At 42.0% G+C, this 13523-nt stretch overlaps 1 protein-coding gene across 2 annotated transcripts in view; it reads left to right on the plus strand.

Moving 5' to 3' along the window:
• The first annotated feature begins 5409 nt into the window (after positions 1–5409).
• LOC145462409 (uncharacterized) overlaps positions 5410–13523 on the plus strand; it is a 112788-nt gene continuing 104674 nt past the window's right edge. The window contains exon 1 of one of the 2 annotated variants that reach the window (XM_081445934.1): positions 5410–7800. In XM_081445934.1, coding sequence (XP_081302060.1) covers positions 7576–7800 — 225 coding nt within the window. In that variant the 5' untranslated portion in view covers positions 5410–7575. The remainder of the gene's footprint in view (positions 7801–13523) is intronic. The other variant, XM_081445933.1, reaches the window with a different exon arrangement.

Below are 13523 nucleotides of genomic sequence, written 5' to 3' on the forward strand. Positions count from 1 at the left end.
GATAAGAATGAAGTCACTTGAGGACTGGAAGAGAACTGGACAAGGCGGAGCTTTTCGAAGGCCTGGACAAACAACTTGCTATCACTCAGTACATAAGTCTTAGACTTTGATTAAATTATATAAGGGATGAAATGCTTGACAGCGGCTGCAATAGATAATGCCTCTATTTCGCATGGCAACCAGGAAGCTTGATGGTTTTTTTTAATCTTGACACTGAAATATCCGGGGAGGTGGAGATTCTGGTCACGAAGTACATAAAGAGTGGCGCCAAGGCCATTCATCTTGACAGAACCGTCGGTCGCGATCCAGAGCTGATCATCAGGCTTGGGAAGAGTGATGGATCTGTTAGACGTGAGTGCTTCTTGACAGGAGCGGAAACACACCAGGAGCTCATCAGACCAGGAAATCGTATCCTGAGATTGACGACCTTCCGTAAGGGACTCGAGAGGAGCGAGGAGTTTAGCAGCTCCACTAAGGACTCGGCCAAGCATTTTGTACGAATCAACAAAAGCACGGAGACCACGGACGTTCTTGGTCCTTGGGACCATATCCAACCGAGAATGGTGGTCGAAGCTGGGCAGATTATGGTTTTCGCAGGTGAGAGGTGAAGGCTGCAGCGATCCAGAGCCGAGAGGACTTTTCGCTACTTTGTAAGGAGCTCCTAATGAGTATTACCGCCGCAATACAAGTCGTCAGCAATCTTAATTAGCAACACAACCCTCCTGAAGGGTGTAATCATGCCACAATACTTCATGGAGTTCTTTGCAAGGGGGATTTGGTAGAACGCCTGGGACAAATCAGAGACTATGATGTACTTCCAACAAGCAATCTTGAGAAGGGTGGAGTCCACGTCCGGCGGTAGTGAGGGCTGAGGCTTGCTGTAGCGGCCCAAGTCAGTAAAGGCTGAGACCAAGCGGAAGCCGTCATTCCTCTTCTTTACTAGGAAGAACGGGTTCAAATATTCCACCACAACCTTTAAATCTGCTGGTCGACGGAACACACCTCGAGCCTGACGTTCGTCAAATTTGGTTTGAAGCTGGTCGAGTTGTTCGCGGGAGTATTGAGGAACACGCCCTTTGCGCTGGGCAGGCTCGACAGGTCCCATATTCACAACTCCTTCAATCGGACCAGCAGCTCCATTAAAACCAGGGATACGGGAATCGAAGACCAATTGGAATTCCTTCGGGAGCGAAATGAACGCGGCTTTCTCAGAGGAGGACAACAATCCGTCAAGATCTACGTGTACGGACTCGACAGGAGAAGAGGGAGGAGCAGTAAACTTGGGAGACGGCTCGGCTGCTTGCGTCGAGGAGGGCTCTGTGGGAGATTCCAAAACAGTTAGACGTGCTGGGCATAAATGGTCGTTCTTACGGACAAGCAAGGGCTCCTCGGTATTGTTGAGAAGTCTCAGCTTACCGCCAATGGATTGGACGATGTCTGGTTGAGGCTAGGTGTGAGTAGGTTTGAGGTGACTAGAAGAGACCGAATCCATACGGGGCTTGATGGCAAGTGAAGAATCCTTAAGCAGCTCTGAGGGGACATCAATTTCAAGGAACTCACCAAACGGTGGTGTTAGTGTTCGGGGCGCGAAGGAGGTGGCAAGCTCTGACATCTTAGTGAGCTTCCAGAGTAAGAGATCTGCCATGACGAATCAGATGAAGGCGGGTCTCACCAACAACAGTTAACGGGGTACGACAATCGCCCTGCAAAGCGGTCTGGGAACTTTAAGTCATCTTAGCACTGATATGCCTAGCTAGAGAAGCTCTCATCATATTAGTTTTTGCGCCAGTGTCGATTGTAAGGCGTAAGGAGTGATGACTGTAAAAGGCGTGAAGGAATGGAGACTGGGAGACATTTACGCAACGAGTGACAGGAGGTTCCATAGTAGGTAGGACTCCGGAGGAACACTGCTGCATATTTGAGAATTCTTGAAACTCTGAAGGATCTGCCTGATCAAGGCTGTGCTGGTAATCATAACTGCTCTCATCTAATTCAATACCGGCCACTTGGCGAGTCCTGGACATGAAGAGACGGTCAGGCTTGGGCAGAAACTTGCAACTGCTGAGGAAATGAGACCGAAAATCTGGGCGACCAGCCTGCTGGCAGAGAGGACAGGACTTGACAGCTCGCAGCTTGGGCAGTAGCCTGCGTCGAGCAGAAACAAATGAGCGATGATTAGTCGGGGGAGCAGAGCGTGAGACCTTCGACTTGTGAGGAGTGTGGTGTGGTGTGGAGTTCGTCAAGTAACGACTCGAGAGCTTGAGAGATCTCAGGCTTCACAGAGGCCAACGTTCTACTACGTAACTCGGTTCCATAATGCTGTTTCACAAGCCGAGGAAGGCTGGGATGGAGTAAGCGTAACCAGGTAAGAACAACAAAATTTTCGAGAGATGGAGATAGTTCTTCGTCAGCATCAGGAATCTCGCCATGATGAGTGATTCCGCTGGATGTTGTGAGCAGGTTGTCCTCAATAAAGGCCACTAAGCCTTGGCATAAGTCCTCGGGGTGTTGTTCAGGCTTCAGAGAAATGTTGGCGAGGTCCAACAAACGGGAACGGGTAATGCTGTCGGATCGTTTGTCAAACGCCGCTAATAGATGTAGAATTCTTGACGATTGAGTTCCGGGAAACAATAGGGGGTAATTCGCAATTTGGCCGAGCATCATTTCCAAATGTGATACCTTTTGAGCAGCAGTCCTTCTTCTTGCCGCTGGAACAGATTCAGGATCGTTGGAGAAACCACGTGGAGGCGTAGCGTTTGTTTTTTTTACCCTACGACGATCCATCAGTAAGAAAGTCTGCAAAGTTCGGATCGAGGGGCAGGATGTACTTTAAATTGTTTTCCCAGGGGTCGATCGAAGTGATAGTTTCATTAGAAGAAAGCGACCACTCTTTCGGCGCTCTGTGTGAAGTCATCACTACGGTTCATGCGATCACGAATTCCGGCCCGGTTGCTCAGAGAGGCGGCTAAAATCGAAGAACACTTTGCAGTCCTTGGCTCTGCGGGTTCTTTGGAAATGTTGCGCTGCCACCACGCCAATAAGTTTAGCCGAAACTCCGAGCAAGAGAGAACACCTTTAGTAACCGAAGACAAGAAGACTCGAACTCGGACCGAGAAGAAAATCCTGAGCGGCGTCACAGAATTTTTTGATTTAATTAATTGATATATTTATCTAATTAGAATTTTTTTCAACCTCTGGTTTTTTTCAAAGTTGTTTGGTGTTTTTTTTTTTTAATTGATTGACTGATTTTTTTTTCCCAATTTGTTTGTAGTTTTTTTGTTGTTGTTGATGTTTCGGATAAACTTTTCCCTTATTACTGTCGATCTTACAGATCTTTTTCTCCTTTATCGAGACTTGTTTGCTTTCTAAGCCTTCTTTTCCTCGAACTTTAAGACTTTAAAGACCGAGGCACTTTGCCTAAATGGTTTGTTAGTGGGGAGCAATTCCATCACTTGGTTTTCCAGCGGCCAATATCGACATAAACAACATGCCAACCTCTGGCTTACACAGAATACATATTGCCTGGTTTTCTTGAAATTTAATTGGTTCAGGATGTAGAAGGCTTTATACGACCCCATTTGAGACGATGCATGCCTTTAGTAATTTGCAGATCAGTCAGCCCTCGCGGTTTTAAGGTCATTCCGCTGAAATAGAACCTGTACTGAGATTTTTGTGAAACTTTGCCCATCGATTGTTTATATTATAGGAACTTAAATTATGAAATAAAAATGAGGGGTCCCCGTGTTCGTTTAGGAGCAAAAGCACCTTGGTTATATCCACCGATTTAAGGGCCCATTAACCGATCTCTTCGAGCCGTTGCTAGGGAAAATTTATTCTCATATAACCTTGTCATTTTTAGTTCCTCCGGAGTTATTTCATGGGTTTTAACTTTTTCATGATCAGCAACACTAGTGATGACGTCATCAGGCCACGCCCATGGTCATGTAACTAATACTGAAAAAACGCAAAGGCTCCCAGGCAAACTACTTTATCGAAATTCTTTTCATTGATTTAATATTTTAATTTAAATCCTCATTACGCTATGCATAGATTTTGTTTCATTTCTAAAAGATCAGATTTTGAGAGAATTTCAACATATTAAAAAGTTCGTAATTTTCTGTAAAAAGCATGATTTTGAAAAAGGAATGCATAGCTATGTTTCTAACGTTGGCTTTAATCAAAATCCGTCAAAAAAGGCTTAATTTAAGGAAAAACCACGTTTCCTTTAGCATTTAAAGAAACCGGAAGAGCGCCCGATATATCTTAGAAGTAACCCTATCAGCGCGTGCGCAATTTACACTACCAGCACACTTCGGTAAGATCAAACAAAGCCACACGGAGTTAGTTTTTCTCTTTCTATTGCTCTTGTTTTTCTGTCTTTCTCTTATTTTGTCTTTGCTTGTACTTTTTTCACTTTGAATTTTGTGAAACACAAAGAAAAACATCTAAAATGTAAGCGAATTTGGAAGCTATTGGAAGTTGTTGAGCTCAGGCTGACGTAAGTAACCGGAAGTGAAATTTCACCTTCTTAGCAACGCGCGCGAGCGCGCGCATAAATCGGTTAATGGGCCCTTAAATCCTTATAATAGCACCATGATTGTAGTCACGATTGCTTGCTAAATTCACGTTTCCGACGATTGCTTTTTGTTCTACACTGAGAATTGGTCCATATGTAGTTTACACAGAGAAATTTATTACTCAATCCAAAACAACAGAAAAAATGATAGGTCACTATATTCGGTTGCGAGAAAATGACGATTTACCTCTATGGCGATGTCCAGCTGTAAAGAAAAAGCCGACATTGTTTAATGCGCGCGCGCTAATCACGCGTGAAATTATGCGTAGTAGGGATGCGCAATGCAATACTGGGGAATTACCCTAAGTGCAAGTTGGTTATTAGTAGAATCACATTGCACTTTGTTCTTGCTCGACTGGAACTCAGGCCAATCCCTAATCGTGATGGGGAGTTAAGGATGTCCATCAAGCCTGAGCCAGTGCATTATCCCCCGAAGTTGTCTTGCATTCGCAACGCCCACGGCAAAAAGTTTTATCCGTCGGTAGAAGTAACGGAAGCAGACAAGGAGGTGATGGATGATGTCCATATTCAGCATTAACGTAGCGAGTTCGGTTTATAAAGATATGTACGGTAGCCTGTTCATTGTTTGCTGGTAAATAAAACTTTAATAAACAACTAACATTATATTGTAAGCATGTTTTCAAACAAAAGGTCAAGCAGTCAGAGTGTCAAGTGACACACAGTCAGTGATCCTATCCGGAATGTAATTTCCAGCCAGAACTGATTTGTAAAACCACAATGTAAGCTATCTGAACACCAAAAAAAAATTCCCAGCTAGTTAGCTCTCGATAAGCTAAATTCTCAGCAAGATTCTGTTTATTGCTAAGATTCCCAGCCAGCTCAACTTTAGTCTGCAGAGCGGATATTTTGCGGAGTGGATCCGACGGGTACTCTTGATAAAGTTTATTCCGTAGCCCCAAGAAAAATACGTACAGAAATAATTTGTTCGCTCGCGTGCAGATTTGCTTGATCTCGGGGTCATTCATGCATGCGAATGGCCGTTGAGAAACCAGACAAATGCCTTCATTTATAGATTTCAAGGAATATTTAATGCCGCTGTATTTAGTGAGCTAGCCGTACATACCGAAAGTAAAATGATGATTTTTACGGGTGGACCGCTGCCAGGTTTCACATTTTTTTCAGCTAAATTTTGCACACAGTTGGCAAGGAGACGGAGATGATTGACGTCCACCAAAACTCAGGTTTTGTCAAGATGTTTTTCCGCTGGAGGTCGCGTGTGATTGATAACCGCTGCAAGGAAAGCAACTTTTGCATAGTTTTTCTCTGAAAGTCATTTATTGTTAAGGTTTGGCGACGAAAAGTCAACCTTTGTGAATATGGTTCGTATTGAAAGTTCCCGATAATGTTTGCTAATGTTGAGATTATTAACCGCGCGGCCATGGGTCGAGCGCGGTTCATGGTTTACCCGTGGTTTATTATTATTAACCGCGCGGCCATGGGTCGAGCGCGGTTCACAATCTACCCGTGGTTAACGACCCATGCTTAAGTTCCCTAATGATTGGAGGGAGGGGCAGGACAGTTAAAGTTTGTCTCCACTGAGCTCACCTACTAAGCCCAGTAGGGAGTGGAATTTTTAACCTCTGCCGAACTCACAGCGAAAGCATTGACGCATTCGATATCGGAGTTCAATGCAACAAAGTTCGGCTTAAAGGTCAGCCCTACATTTGGTTGAATTTTTCCATGGATAGTTGGACGGTCTTTGCAATTCGTGGTGGTGAAAATAATCGACAAAGAACTTGGAAATGACGACCACAACAATAAATGAACCGCGCGGTGAATTTAATTTCATTTTTCATTCGGCAAAATCACAACGTAGGTATTTACTCAATCTTTTAGAGTTAAATACGTCGTTTGTTCGTCTACAAAGGTAGTTTTGAATTTCACTGAATTACTCCCATCGACAGTCTGACGGTCATTCCATTCTCTTGCGGCGAAAACAAATTACGAAGAACTTGACATCAACAACGACTGAGTGCTGAATACTAATAACTTGATTAAGCAGCTTATATTTTTCGATCGACAAAATCACAACGGCATACCCGCCAACCCCCAGAGTACAAAAACCTGGAGACGGCTAGAAATCTTTGCATTGTGAGAATATAATTTTCGACAATGTCTGAATACTCTCCGAAAATCACCCGAAGACCTTCCGAACGTACCCGACGTCTCGAAAATAACGAAATTAATGAAAAAAAAAAAATTAAAAAGAGCCAAGGTAGGTAGTTCCCGGGAGATTTGGTGCTCTAACCGAGAGACCGGGAGATTTGATGAAAAACTTGGAGACTCCCTGGAAAACCGGGAGAGTTGGGAGGTCTGTAACGGAGACATCGATGTCTTCGTGTAGAGTTTGATACATCCAGTGTTGGGCCAAGAGACTAGCTTTGAATTTGATTGAATTCATCCAATGGACAGTTTGACGGTCATTCGGTTCTCTTGCTGTGAGAAATTTTATGAAGAACTTGACAACAGCGACATCGGTCGCGCGTTTGCAAAATCCAACGGCTTTCGTTTTAAAACTGTTTTAGCGGTAAGTCCAATTTTCAGCCAAGAAACTAGCTTCTCATTTAGCCGAATGCATCCTGTGGATAATTTGACAGTTACTTAATTCTTTTGCTGTGAAAACTGATTAAACTAATCCGAAGCAGGTTGTTGACGGTTTTTAAAAAAGCACTGAAAAATAAGCAAAGTTCCCTCTCAATTAGCATCTCATACTGATAGAAGTTCAGATCATAGCGACGAAGCATTAGTCAGGCAGGATCTCTGACAAACAACTTGCTTCACTTTCAAAATAAATAACGTCTGTATAGCAGCGCATCATTCACCTCCCTAGACAGTGTTGACTAAATTTAAGTTGAGGACCCACCCTCTGTGCGGCTTTGGTTGGCAGCAACCAGGATACTTTCTTGAGGGAGGAAGAGAGAGGACCCTGGGAACGAGGTTGGTGTGGGGATTATAAATGCGTTTGACGCTCGGCAAACATGGCTACGTGGAAGTGTGGCGTTTATGTTGTTGTGGGAACCATAGTCATAGTTTTAATAATTCTGCTAAATTTCGACTTTCTACCGAAAAGAAGGTTATCTGAAGAGCTAGAGCTGACAACAAAAAGCAGTTCCAAAGGATCTACAACATCGAAAGGCATACCCAGCACGGTAAAGGTACCGACTAAGAGAACCACTAGTAATCTTCATTCAACTGCAGCGAAGGTAAGATTATTAAAATTTAATGCCAAATGTATTTATTTCTTACGTAACTATACCGAAGGTTCCATTTGTATGATTACAGCAATGTTTCCAACTTTAAAGACACGTTTATACATTGCCCAAAATTTCGTCAGAACATATACGGTCAGCTACGGTATGCATGAGTCCTTCTCGAGTTTACCCAAACTTGTACGTGGAACAAATGGTACAGTTGAGTCTTAAGCTTAAGCTTAATGGTTGGTATCAAAACTAGCAAGAGTTCTAGAGCTAGTGAAGGTGTTAGACCTTAGAAAGTCAGAAACTCTCGACAAATTTAAAGTCGACGAAGAACAATGAACCTTAGGGAATTAATCAGCGAAAATTGTAGTAAGCTTAAGGCCCGGGTCAAACGCCGTACTTCACAGGAGCTGAACCCAATTCAACCAATTAGGCTCATGTGAAGTTCAACGTTTGACCCTGTTAAGTTCGACTGATTTTATGTGGAGTGGCTGAGGCGTTCTTCATGCCTAGCCAGCCGTGAATAATGCCTGAAGACCAACTTTGGGTCAAACGCCGAATTGAACCAAACGCATAAAGAGGATCGGTACAAAACATGGACCCCTCAATCTGGACCCTCTACTAGACCCCCCTTTGGACCCGATCTGGACCCCTTCTGGATCCCTTCTGGACCCCTGCTGGACCCCAATTTGGACCCCCATCTGGACCCCTTCACGACCCCCATTTAGAGCCCCTTCTGGACTAAGAACTGTGCGTGTTCTTTCATTTATGACAAAAAGAAACACTTGCTTTGGAGCATCTTTATCGATAGACAAGTGTAAATTATGGCATCTAGAAACTGTGAAATGCTCTTGGTCCACAGCTGCTATATTTCGAAAATGCACTTCACCTAAAACTGTTCACGAATTCATTCATTCCTCTGCATTTCTCGCCATTTTAATGAGCTGCCGCTTCCCTTTGACTTACTCTTGTGTTCTTTGCGGAGGTCGATTAAAATTTCTCCTTCTAAGGTGAATGAGCGCTTCCTGTTCAGATCATGGTTCAAGTGTGACGGTTCCTTGCAAACTTGGCTGATATGGTGTAGCCGACACATATTAGGAAAAAACTAGAAATCCGCTCCAGTAATACAACTGTTTCAAACTGTTGTTACCACTCGCTACGTTCAGTACAAGATTATACACTTGTTTGTGCCACAGTGAACAACATCTCCCAAACAGACCATGATGACTGACACATTTCACAAAAAAGCCAATGCACAGCACTGATAAGAGACCACTAACCTGGTTTATACCACGCGGATAGGTAGTGTAAAATTAACCTAACTCGGTTAAAAAATCTATTGTTCTTCAATTTATTTCCATGATAACCGTAAACCCGGTTTAAGTTCAATGAACTGCCAAAAATAGCAGCCACTCACAATTTTTTGGTAACCTGGTTAATTGTAATTGATTAATTGGAAATAACCCGGTTAACCCTCATAGTGTGGCTGCACCCATTATATTATTCTAGACACAATGGTGCATGAATTCATTAATTTCTTCACATCGTGCTCACTGATTAAATAGACTTCATCATGTTATGTTCTAAGTTTAATTATTTAAATCAGAAGCCCGTATTTTCTGGAAGAAAAAATGGGGGGTCCAGATGGGGGTCCAAATGGGGGTTCAGAAGGGGGTCCAGAAGGGGGTCCAGAAGGGGTCCAAAAGGGGGTCCAGTGATCCTGATCAAGGGGTCTTCGTTTTGTACCAACCCGTCTAAAGCCGCCATTTTGACGTTACCTTGAAAAACTACTGACCAACAAGACCACTTGTGTTAATTGTTTGGTGTAGCAGTTCAGTTCGACGTTTGACTCAAACAGACGTTCTTTTAATTATTTGAGTCGACCCAAACTGTCATTAGTTCAGTTCATGTGAAGTACTACGTTTGACCTGGGCCTAATTGTCTTTTAAGCTTATGTTCTAACTAACCTTGTAGTTTTAATCATTTTTATTAGCCTAGTCTTTTTTTAGTGCAGAGTGCACTATTGGGATGGTTTTGGGGGCTGCTTGCTGCTAACGCACTATTCGCTGTTGCACTATGGCACTAAGGTGTAAACTTTAATGTTGGTCTAATTAAATAATAAACACTTAATGACTGGCCCCAACGGAAACAGGGAGTTTCGCAGTATTCCAGTTAAGAGATGGGTCTCGGGTCAAAAACCCGACGGCAACCGCTAGCTGACCCGACACTGACGAAAAGGAAAATCGGCTAAAGTACTCATATAAATTAAAGTAGTATAATTATGAAAGAAAACAAAAGTAAATAAAAGAGTGAAGTTTCTAATGAAAAACGATTGAAAAAAATTACTGTAATACAAGATATCAAGGAAAAGAAGTTTGAAAAAACAACTCAACAAAATTCCAAAGGCGACTTGATTTGCGAATCATTTGGTCCTCTGTTAATTTAGCAAATAAAAGAGAATGTGCCCCAGAAATGTCTCTGTGTGATTTTCTCCTCGGTTAGGTAGCATTTGATCAATTTCTTCCCCAATCGAATTTCATTTCTTTGTAAACAAGATTACAAAATGTTACATGAACAGCAGCCGGACTCCAACAGGCCGACTATCATTGAAAATTGTGGAGAAAATTCATTGTTTAATCCTTAGAACTACTGTAAATAATCTGCCAAAAATCAGGTCTGTAAAAAGCTAGTTTAAGTTTTTGTTTTTGTCTGTATAAGGTCATTTTCTGAAGTCACGCCTGACTAATTGTGGAAGCTTGACAATATTTATTGTCGCTTTACGATACTTTTCATGAATTAAACAAGCGATACCTTTCAACTTTCTCGATATTGATGAGTTAATTTTAAAGTAAAGGAAGAGGGGAAAAGTTATTTTTCTCTCAGAGCTCAGCAAAGTCTCCTGCTCGCATTACCACTTACGTGCTTTGGTGGGAATGTCAAATCCAAATATATTTTCGCATGAGAACCAAGCCGTGACGGCCAATGTGACTGCCCAAACATGCAAACCCAGCACCAGGAAATCATTTGCCCCAAAATGAAGCGAACAAAACAGTTTACACTGCAACCCGAACTGTTGCATGCAAAAATAAGCTGCTAGTGTTTGATGTAAACACAAATGCCACATTTGGTTGTTCATTTTTGCTATGTATTCTTCAGAATGTGTACAAACTATATTAAACATGGCCCATACCACCTGTAATACCAGAAAGCATTCTGAGGTATCAAATGCCAAACATTTTTAGACTCCCGAAAGTCAATCCTTTATCTGTTTGCCCAACAATCCCCCACCCCCAACCCACCCCCTTAGCTTTATGTAGTGCTGCAGCTGCAGTTAGCCAGGTAGACCTGCTTTGTGCGACCCCCCTGAAAAATTACACAACCCCTTGCCCAAAAAAATTAAATAGAACACTGGTTTTGTTTCCCCAAGGCCCTCAATGTTCCCTGAGGAGAAGCCGAGGGGAACATTGAGGTCGAGGGGAAACAAAACTCACTGTTTCCCATGGCACCAGTCATTAAGTGTTTTGTTATACCTCCCAACTTGAAAATAGAAAAAAACTGCGAAGAAATAGTTTGCTTGATGCCGGCTGGCTCACAAATTTGCCATGGTTTCAAGGAACACGACCAGATCACGTGTGAGTCGAAAGTCCAAGTTGTTGTTTCCCTAGGGAGTTAGTGAGTATTGTTCACCCTAGGGAGTTACTGAGTTTTGACCCACAACATGTGACACCTTCTCCTCCAGTTGGAAAATGTATTTGAGTTGGGCTGTATAACAATTTTAATTAACCCATTGACGCCTGAAAGAAATTGCACACAACCCACCCCTACATTCCCGGCAGTTTTTTAACATTTCCCAATGAGCACGAGTGCTAAAAATGCGCAGTAACCACAAACACAAGTTTAGGTTTCAAGACATTGTTTATTTTAAGTTAAATAAATGAAGGGCCAAAATATTAAAAAATATTAACAAAAAGAACTCAACTTGATGTTTAAAACTGATAAGAAAACAGGAAATTATATTGTTTCTTTGCCATGTGACAAAATGCCCAACAAAAACCGAGAAAATTGAATATGTGAAAATGAGTCATTATTGACTTCAGAATTGCCATTCTTGTACTATAATGGCTAACATTTGAGAAAACAACAGAAAATAAACGTGAAAGGCATGTAGAAACAAGAATGAAAACAAGAAACCAAGTAATTTCTTTACTGCACGACAAAATATTACAGTGCTGCGAAAGAAAGATTAAAATTGTAAGTCAAAACAAAAACAAGCAAGTTATTTTGAGATCAATCGTATTTCAACTGTGCTAAATAAGTGGCCACTTAGTTCTTTTCTTGGTAGTTCTGTAGTAGCTGAATAAGACTCCAAAAAATATATTTGAACGAGCTAATTGGCTAATCAAACAAACCACGGAGGTCGTGATAAATTAGGTGTGCAGAAATCCAGCAAGCAAAAATACTGTTCACTTTTAAATCTGAAATTCTCGAAAACGGGGTACCAAGTGAAAGAAATGCCAAAGGAAGTTCAATAACAATAAATTTTGATTCAAGCTGAGGTGAAAAAACCTATTTAAAAGCAAAAAAATGTTCAAAATTTCGCAGACAGGCTTGGCTGCACGACCCCATTTTCAAATTTATTCTTCACGCTAGAGCAAAGGGTCTGAGTTTCTCCTGGCCACTTTTGCAGTCATTTTATGGGACATGGCTTTACCAATCGTTCCAAATGTTGAATATACTTTGAAACAATAATTATAATGCACATTACCATTTTTGTTTCTTAAGTCCAGGAAGCTGCTTTAAGTCCGTGATCTGTATTCAAAACTTACCTGAAAGTGTACTGATCGTCATTTTCGTGGTGGTTGAAGGAAGGAAAAATTCTCCACCAGAAAGGTTTGAGGACTCTGCACCCGTTGATCTTCCATTCTGAGGCCACCTAAACATTAATTTGTATTTTTTTTTCTATTTTAAATCCCAAAGCAGTAATTCCTCAATGTTAGGAATGAAAACAAGACCTTTGAAGTTTGCAGATTTGGCCTGCAGCATGCCATGGTAACCTGCACTTTACGAGTGCACGATTTTAAGAAGAAAAACCGTCTTTCTAGGATAAAGTCGTCTAAAAATACTGGTATGCTCAGTAAGTCAATTCTGATTGGTTTATTTGTCCTCAAGAACTATAGAACAAGAAGAGAACCAAAAAGCTATTGTCCCACATGCTTTTTATCGGGCGGTTACAGGCGGCACAGGAAATTGGTGGGGCTTTTCACCTGGGCGGTTATGGATGGCATGGGAGTCAATGGGTTGATTAATTAGTCTAGAGGCAGGTAAGTGGTGAGGATGGGTTAAGAAAGGTACACATGTACCTTGGGGAGGGAAAGGAACATGTGTACCCCTTGAAAATATGTTCCATCTATGCCAGTTGGGTGTGAACATCGCAAAGCTATATATTTGTTTTTCAGGTAACCCCTTGTTCTCCTTGTGGTACTATTCTCTTTAGAACTAAGCCAATTTGCTCCAAACGCATTTGATTAGTTAGCATTTGTGTCTTTCATATATTATGTGGAAGATACATTGCATACGGGATCACACATAAATGTTGAGTGGTTTTCCTTATGGTAGAACCTAACATGTGAGACGCATGCGTTCTAGCAGCCTTTGTGTTGTACACTATGTTTCCACATCATGTGATGTGGCCGAGGACGGCAGATACTTTTCAGGTAGCACAACTTGTC

This window comes from Orbicella franksi, chromosome 12 (assembly GCF_964199315.1).
Source record: "Orbicella franksi chromosome 12, jaOrbFran1.1, whole genome shotgun sequence".
Classification (NCBI taxonomy): domain Eukaryota; kingdom Metazoa; phylum Cnidaria; class Anthozoa; order Scleractinia; family Merulinidae; genus Orbicella; species Orbicella franksi.